The following is an 8,691-nucleotide window of genomic DNA, read 5'->3' as shown; positions in this document are numbered from 1 at the left end:
AATGTTTTCATGTATACTGTTAATATATTTGTTTTTCTACCAACAATCATAAAATATAATATTTTTAATATTGTTTTTATGGAGAAAGGGGTCTATGAAGGCAAAAGTGCCTAGAGTCTAGGAAAAGTAAAAATGGGGCTCTGGCAGCAACAACCTTTTAACTAACTGGTCTTTCTCTTCCATTACTGCATCTGTATAACCCACTCTCCATTCAATAGCCTGAATAATCTTGTTGTGGTTTGTGGTTGTTTTTTGCATTAAAGTATAACTTCTGTAAGTAAACTGCACAGATCTTAAGTGTACTATGTGATGAATTTTTACATAAACATACAGTCATAACCACCAACCATATCCAGATACCCTTCTCAAAAAAGTCATGACATTCCCTTATATAAAATCCTTCCATGCTTTCCCAACCCATTTGGAATAAAATCGAACTCCTAAACCTGGTTTACAAAACCACAGGTGATCCAAACCCTACCTATTTCTCAAAGTTTATCTTGTACCCCTCCCTTACCATACTCCAGCTACCAGCCTTTAAATTCTTCAACTTCCCAAGATGTTCCTGCCTTGGAGTTCTGACCTAGCTGCGCATCCTCAGCCTTCTCCTAAAGCTCCTCCTAAAGGTGTTCACAGGGCTGGTTATCTGTAATTCGGACCTCAGTTTAAACGTCACTTCCTCAGAGGCTTGCCTTCCCTGACAAGGCAAACTAAAGTTGCATCCAGTCACCTTTTATCAAAATCACCTTAATTACCTAAAGTAGTTATCTTCACCTCACTGGACTATAACCTGCTTTGGTGCGCGTTTTGTTATCTCTTGTACTCAAAAAAGTCAATCAGTGTCTGACACATGGTAGATACTCAGCGAAATTTTTCATTGAATGAAACGCTAATATGACAAATAATATACGATACAATGTAGCATTCGCTGGAGAAGCATGGATAGCACTCGTCTGTGAAATAATGGGGCTTGAGTTTGAGTGTGACTGAACCTAGCTGAGGTCAAAGCCCCTGGCAATTGTGTTCTATATCTTTTACTTTCTTATTCCTTCTAAACATGCCCAATTAAGACCATCCTTACCCAGGATCATGGGCTTGTTTTGCTTCAACAAAAATAAATTTAAAAACTCAGAATCTTCGCTTTCAGAAAATCAATTGCGGTACACCCATTCTGGGTTCCAGCTCGCTGCCATTCGGTCTCAGAGACACGGCCCTACCACCTCGGCCCCGCCCCTTCCGCTTACCCCACCGACAGGAAGTCCGCGGATCAGGAGATCCCGCCTCCAGCTCACACCCTGCCCCTGGTCGGCACGTAATCCTTCGTAAAGCGTTACGGGGTTCGCGACAGCCCAGGCCCCACCCCTCAGGCCACATGTCGCGCAGGTCTTCCAGTAGGACGCCGCGCCACCTCCTCGCGCTGCTTTACGAACCTAGAGCAGCGACGCCCCGCCTCCTGTCTCACTCCTCACCTCCCCGCCCCCTCCCAGTTTCGCGTCTCCTAGCCCGGCGCTCCCGCTATAATCACGTGATCGCCTCATCCGGGTCCTTTGCGTTCTCTCTCCCTCTCTCAACATGGCGGCCTCAGGTGAGTGAGCGGCCGAGTGCGTCCAAGGACCGGGCTCCCGAGCCACACTCCGAGCCTGATCTCCTGATTCCCTGGAGTCGGGGAATGGGCGGCACTGCTTCCCTTCGGATTTGGGGGCTGCGGCAGGCTGGCGACTTGGCCCTGTTAGGTTATCGCCTCGGGATATTTGGGGGGAGGGGAAGGACACCCTCCCCCTCACACCCTTTTCACCCCATCTGCGCGAGGTTGGAGCGGGGAGTAATGATGGACTCTGGCTTGAGTTGGAATGAAGAGGAGGCACAGAAAGATCTGCGGGAGGCCGGAGGCCTTCTCATAGACGCGAAGCACAGTGCCAGCGTGAAGGCGTGGAGGAAAGAAGGCGGTTAGCGCGCGGACGGGTGCACACTAGCCTAGGTCTCCCAGGCGCGAGGCCGTTGCGGACGGGGGTGGGGGCAGGGGAATGAAGGGGGGGGCAGTTAGAACGCGAGCGCGAGTCGCTAGAGGAGCGGGGGGAATGGCAGTGGTGCGCGTGCGCGGTCGGAGAGCCGAGGGTAGTGGAGACGGGCGCGCCTTAAAAGCACGCGCGAGAGCGTAGACGGCAAGGTTTCACGCGTCTGTGTTTTCGTTTATGTCCTTCCACTTTCTGTTCTTCCCCTTTGAGAGTGTGGCCTGGCCTGTATATTGCAAGGGTACGCGTTAGGTTTGGAGGTTGAAGTTACTAGTGTTAGGTAGGAGTGGCAAACCCACTGTGGTGCTCCACGTGTTGGAGAAGAGGAAGCAAGGGTGGAGACCTAGATTTCTTCTAATTCAACACATTTTTACTGAGCGCAAACTACGCTAGACACGGTTCATGGTGTTGGAGATAAAATGGTGAACAAGATCAGATCCCTTGACAGCTTGCTTCCATTTTGGTTGAATTTTTATAGCTTCAATGGTGGGATTGAGCTCTTTTTAAAAAAAGTTTCTAAGCTAATTGCACAACTAGTAGGAGGTGATTTTTAGATTAATACTAGTTGCTGGAGTTGCTTTCTGTTTATAGACTTCTTGCGGGGAGGGAAGAAGTCATGCAAGTCTCTGCATTTCTAATGAACTTAGCAGTGAGCTATGCAACATTTTGTAGCATTAATTTTAGTTTTGGGCCTATACAGTGGGCATTCCAAATCTGAGGATTCAACCCACGGGGATGGAAAATATTGTAGGGGGAGATGTCTTGTTGCTGACTTGTGCTATGTAGTTAGCCTATGATAATTTTATCTGTACTGAACATATATAGAGTTTTTACATTATTCCCTAAACAGTACAGTGTAATAACTACTTACATAGCATATACATTGTAGTAGGTATTGTAAGTAATCTAGAAATAATTTAAAGGATGTGTGAGGATGTGTGAAGGTTATGTGCAAATACTGTGCCATTCAATATACTATGTAAAGGACTTGAGCATATGAGGATTTTGATATCCACAGAGGTCTGGAACCTACCCCCTACAGTACCAAGGATCGACTAGTTCCTTTTCCCTGGCACCATCTTGCATTATACAAAACATTTATTGAACCCCTGCTATCTCTGGACACTCGTTTATCACCGAGAACCTATCATCTCTGTTGTTATTACATAGGAGACTAAGGATTGTGTATGTCTTTGGAAAATGTTGAGGGAATTGAGGTGCATTTGAACATCATACCTTTTCATTGATGTAGCACTAGTCAATTAACCAAGAACTTTTATGTCTCTTGTCTTATTTGATGCGCTGAGATAAATGTAGCCAGATGGTGGTATCTCCCAGCTGAAGAAGATGAAATTATTTGTTCAAGGTCACACTGTATGCAGGTGGCAGAGCAAAGTCGAAATCTTTGAGACTCCTGACTCTTCTCCATTATCAACTTGGAAATAACAAGGTTGGCTTCCATGTCATAAGTTTGGGGTGCTGCCCAAAAGCTTCATGTGAAGCAAAGTGCTTATTCAGCCTGGATTTGCCATCACGAGGGCTTAGTGTCATAGTTAGTGAAAAAGTTATACTCCCTTTCTTGGTAACTTTTATGGAATTTTTAGAAGTGGAAGACATGTTAATAATTTGTGTCATTCATTTTACAGAGCTGAGTGAAAACGGGACTGGTTTACGGGATTTGCTTAGTGATGCCTCCTTCTGTTCCATATTTACTGTACCTCCTTGGAAGCCCTCATCTCCTTTAATTCCATAAGTCTTTCCAGATTGTATACTATGTGTAAGGGACACTATGCTAGTATCTGACAGTCTGCCCTTGAATTTGGGATTTGTCAAATTTCTTTCCCCGCTTTGAATCTTTTCCAATCAATCGCATTGACTTTGTTGAGTGACCAGTGTTCCCAGATATTGGTCTCTCAACCACTATGGATGTAGTGATAAAACTATAAAAATTTCAGAGTGTAATTTCAATATACTTCACCTTATGAAAATTCAAGTACAAATACAGAGAGTAGTGTCAAAGTAAAAGTGTTTTTAAGTAATGTCATTTAAATATATACTTTTAAACAGCTTTGACATATAATTTACATCCCATATATGTATGGTTTGCGATAGAATACCCTACTACTTGGTATTGGTCTCAAAACATCCTAGAATGTATTCTCTCTTTTCATGGTAGTGTGGGGAAGAATGAACTTCAGGTGGTTTTGTTTGTTTGTTTTTTAACCAAGCACTTATTTGTAATTAAGTATGTGAATGTACATTTGAAAATGGACACACCAAAGTCAGTTTCTTAGATTTGTGATAGATATTGCTATGGCCCTAATGGTAGGAAAATGCCCAAAGCAAGAAGTTTTTCTTGAATTTTTATTGCTCCTCTCTTACAGAGATGCTCCAAGTACTTTGTGTATTGGTTAGCATGATGTGTATTAGGTGCTTGTTTTTTATTTTTTAATGTAAATTATCATTGAGTGTCTGGGAGGTGAGGAAAAGGCAGTGGACATTTTCCTTAGAACGTTTCAAGATGAAATTGGGCAGAGAAGGGGGTCATATATAACTGAACACGGGTTGAAGGTGGTGGAGCTTATTAGTCCTGACTTAGTCTTTATTCTCTACTACGCTGAACTATAATGCGGTAAAGGTGAGGCCTCTCAACATCATGATACTGCATTGTATGAAACCTCTTTTAATGTCTGGGCTCTAAATGACAGTATAATTACTCTAGTTCTAGGCACTCTTGTATTTGGTTGCATTGATTGCGTTTATACAATACTTTTTCTTTAAGGAAACATTTGCTAACCATTAATAAGTTTTAATTCTGGAGGATTTGGCAGGATTCACTTCCTAAAAGAAACACCTTATCCATTAGCAGTTATTTATCCTCACCCCTCCTCCCAACATTAATCTACTGTTTCTTTGTATTTACCTGTTCTGAATATCTTATGCAATATGTGGGCTTTTGTTGCTGGATTCTTTCACTTAGCATGTTTTCAGGGTTCATCTGTATTGTAGGATGTATGGGAACTCAGTTTTTATTGCCACATTGTCTGGCCGTTTATCTGTTCATCAGATGATGGACATTTGGATTGTTTCCAGGTTTTTTGCCTATTATGAATACTGCTGCTACGATCTTACACAGGTTTTTATGACACTTTCTGACTTTCTTGGGCTGTGGTTACTGAAACATTCAGAAGAGTTGATAACCCTATAAAATAAGTGGGACTTATTCTGACAAGATCTAAAATTAAGAAACTTGATTTTTTTTTTTTTAAACCTATCTTTATTGATTTCAGAGAGAGGGAGAAAGTTGAAACATCAGTGATGAGAGAGCTGTCATTGGCTGCCTCCTGCACGCCCCCCTGATGGGATCAAGCCGACAACCCGGGCATGTGCCCTGACCAGGAATCTCCTGGATCCTAGGTCAATGCTCAACTGCTGAGCCACACCTAGCCTGGCAAGAAACATAATTTTTGACAAAGCCTCATCTGAATGTTAAGAGCTATGTGAATTCCCCTTCCTAAATAAGAAGTACTAGATTAAGAAAGGTGCAGGAGTGGGGCAGCATTGTACATCTGAAAAGCTTGATTGCTTATAAGTACTTTAAGATGTCTTCTGTTTTGAAGCATAGAACTGGCAGCCAGTCTATAGATTTTATCACTCCAATATCTGCCAATTGATGTTTTTATTACCAATACAATGGAGTAATAACAGGAAAACATTCTGAGAAAAATAAAGTGTATTTTTTACATGCTGCAGCCTGATAATCCTGAATACTTGGTTTATTGTGATTACTTCTGCAACTATACTTTATGTAGGGCTAACATTTCCTTTTATTTGTCTTTTTATTTATTGATGTGAAAATAACACTTAGAACAGTGGTTCTCAACTGGGGTCAATTTAGCAGTGTCTGGAGGCACTTTTGGTTCTCACAGTCAGGTGGGGACTTTGCTCCTGGCATCTAATGAGTAGAAGCTAGAGGTGCTGGTAACATCCTACAATGCACAGGACAGTCCCCCCAACAGAATTACCTAGCCTACAATGTCAGTGGTGTAGAAATTGAGAAACTGACTGAGTTAAGTTGATTGGTTGTATTTATTTTTGTATATATCATAACAAACTATTTAGGCTACAGATGTATTGTCTCTTGTTTAAGGTCTTATAGTCTTAGTTTTGAAAAAAATCCCTTCTTTTTAAGATCTTTCATTTAACCAATATGAGTATATAAAGAGCTTCACAAGTACATTCGGCCTTCTATATCCACAGGTTTCACTTTGGCAGATGTCACCAATCGCTCACAGAAAAAATATTAGGGGAGAAAAGGTTATGTTTGCTGGCATGTACTATGTAATTAAGTCCGCAGTGGTTGCATCTATACAGACAAAGTACACTTTCTTCTTGTCATTATTCCCTAAATACAGTTTATTTACATAGCATTTGCGTTGTTTTTGGTATAAGGAATCTAGAGATGATTTAAAGTATATTGGAGGATGATTTAAAATACTGTCATTTTATATAAGGGACTTGAGCATCTGAGGATTTTGGTATTCATGGCTGGAATTAATCACCATGGATACCTAGAGATAACTGTACCTAGTGCTTGATCAATAAGTTACAATTGTAATTGAGGCATCGGGCAGTTAGAGGATTTGATAACGTTTCTGGGACATACATTCCCCCCCACCTTAGTCCAAGTGGGTTTGATCTTAAATTGGGGCATGTTTTGTTTCTTTTGTGAGGTTGTTGGTTTAACTTTTTAACCAATTCAATTAAAGAAAAATAAGAGTTGGATCAGTTCAATCATTGTGGCAGGAGATTGATAAACCTAGGGTATTAAATAATGTTTTACTTATAAAGAAGAGAACATTGTTGAAATCCTAAACATATTGTGGGCCTATATATTGGAGGAGCAAAGGGCATAGAGGATTTAGATAACATTGTTTCTCAGTTTTTTTTAATAAAATGGAGTAAAGCAAACATTGGCACCCACTTTGGATTTATTGATTTTACTATTTACAGGCTAGTTCCTTTAAATCTGCTGCTTATATTGTGACTGAGTCAGTGCTGCTAGATTTAAAGGAACTTAAGTTAGAAATCTTGTGAAAGAATTTTAACCTGTCTTTAAATGAAATCTATCATCATCCAGCATGGATTTCTCAACCAGAAATTTTTAGAGGGAGCAGTGACACAATCAGGGGACATGGAGATGTATGATTTGAAAAGGTATTCTAAAACAGTGCTATAATTTTTTTAGTCATATGTAGTTTATTTTCAAAACTTCAAATAACATTAAAGGATGGCAGGAGACTTATCAAGAGTCAAGGGGTAAAAATTGAGAAATCCTGATAAAGAAAGTTGACTTAAGTCAAAATCAGGCCAGAGGGCAAGTTAATTTCGGATTCTGCGGTTTTGTTATTAGATATGTATGTAGAACAAAGGGGAAAGGGATACCTTAATCAAATTCTTAATAATCTTATGTTGAACTTGACCTCATTGTATGGACTAACACCTAGTTCTATTCTGATTGTCCCAGTGCCCAGGCAGGTTAATAATTGGGTTAGCTAATGATACTAAATTAAGTCCTATGAGAGTAAGGCTCTCTAGCTAGCATCTTACTAGTCCCAGACACTATTTTTCAACTAGATCTAGGATGTAGAGAAAACTAAAATAAGCCTATACACTATAAGCATTCTACCTCACAGGTATGTTTTATGTCTTACTCAAATTAGCTTTTTAGACTTTCCCCTAGCCTTTGCGTATGAGCCAGGAGCAGTATCACTGCTATAGTACCCAACCTCTGCATAACCACTTTCTATGGAAGCATAGACTAGATCCAACATATAACCTGCTTGATCATAAATTATACTTTTGGAGCAGGAGTAGTATTAGTTCACTTGAGAGAGGCATGGAAACTTCACATTCAAGGCCATCTTTTCCCTGTATTATTGCAGCTAAGTTCATCTGGTTTGCACATTGAGACCATAATACTTCAAGTTCTTATTGTGTCCTAGAGGTTGTTCATAGCAAACAAGACTTTATAGGAATAAGTTGGATTTTAAAAGAAAGGCAAGTACCAAGTGAGAGAGTGCCTTTTTTAGTTAAGCAAATGGTACATCAAGTTACAAATTCTTAGTCTTCTGGATTGAAAATTATAGGAGAATTGGAACATAGCAGGAGGAACTCATGATTATAAAAACCATGAAACTAATCTTGGTTACAACAAAGCTCTTACTTTTTTTCTTAACCATGTAGTGATTGCTCTGGGGGCCGGTTCTAGAACTTCAATTAGTCCTTTCAGCTCTTCTACATTAGCTGTTGATTGGCGCCATCAGAAGTTCTGAGGACTAGATAGTCTAAGAGCCAAAGTCAGTCCACTAAATGGAGTCAGTTGGAGATTCTTGAAGATTTCATAACCATGGAAAACATTTAAATGTGTTGATTCTTAGGGATTTCTTATTTATTCCCTTTAGTATAATATCTCGTTTTCATATGTGGTATTAAGATAGGGAAGGAGATAATTTTTTTTCTAGAGGGCAGAGAGATCCAGCTGTTTATATGAATCTTACTATTTTAACACTTTCAAATGACAGTGAGTACAGCATTTTACCACAATTATTATAATCTGCCATAGAACTAATAACAAGCTTCTTAGAGGCTGGGACTCCTGTGGGAAAAGCTCAAGACT

The 8,691-nt window shown here is 40.2% G+C and overlaps 1 protein-coding gene across 4 annotated transcripts in view; it reads left to right on the top strand.

Moving 5' to 3' along the window:
* The first annotated feature begins 1,334 nt into the window (after positions 1–1,334).
* EIF4B (eukaryotic translation initiation factor 4B) overlaps positions 1,335–8,691 on the top strand; it is a 30,803-nt gene continuing 23,446 nt past the window's right edge. For 2 of the 4 annotated variants that reach the window (XM_081127598.1, XM_081127597.1), the window contains exon 1: positions 1,488–1,585. In XM_081127598.1, coding sequence (XP_080983724.1) covers positions 1,573–1,585 — 13 coding nt within the window. In that variant the 5' untranslated portion in view covers positions 1,488–1,572. Of the gene's footprint in view, positions 1,586–8,691 lie in introns of all 4 variants that reach the window. The other 2 variants (XM_081127599.1, XM_081127600.1) reach the window with 2 other exon arrangements.

This window comes from Miniopterus schreibersii (genome assembly GCF_964146895.1).
Source record: "Miniopterus schreibersii genome assembly, chromosome: 2".
Taxonomy (NCBI): domain Eukaryota; kingdom Metazoa; phylum Chordata; class Mammalia; order Chiroptera; family Miniopteridae; genus Miniopterus; species Miniopterus schreibersii.
This window is presented reverse-complemented; position numbering and strand designations above follow the sequence as displayed.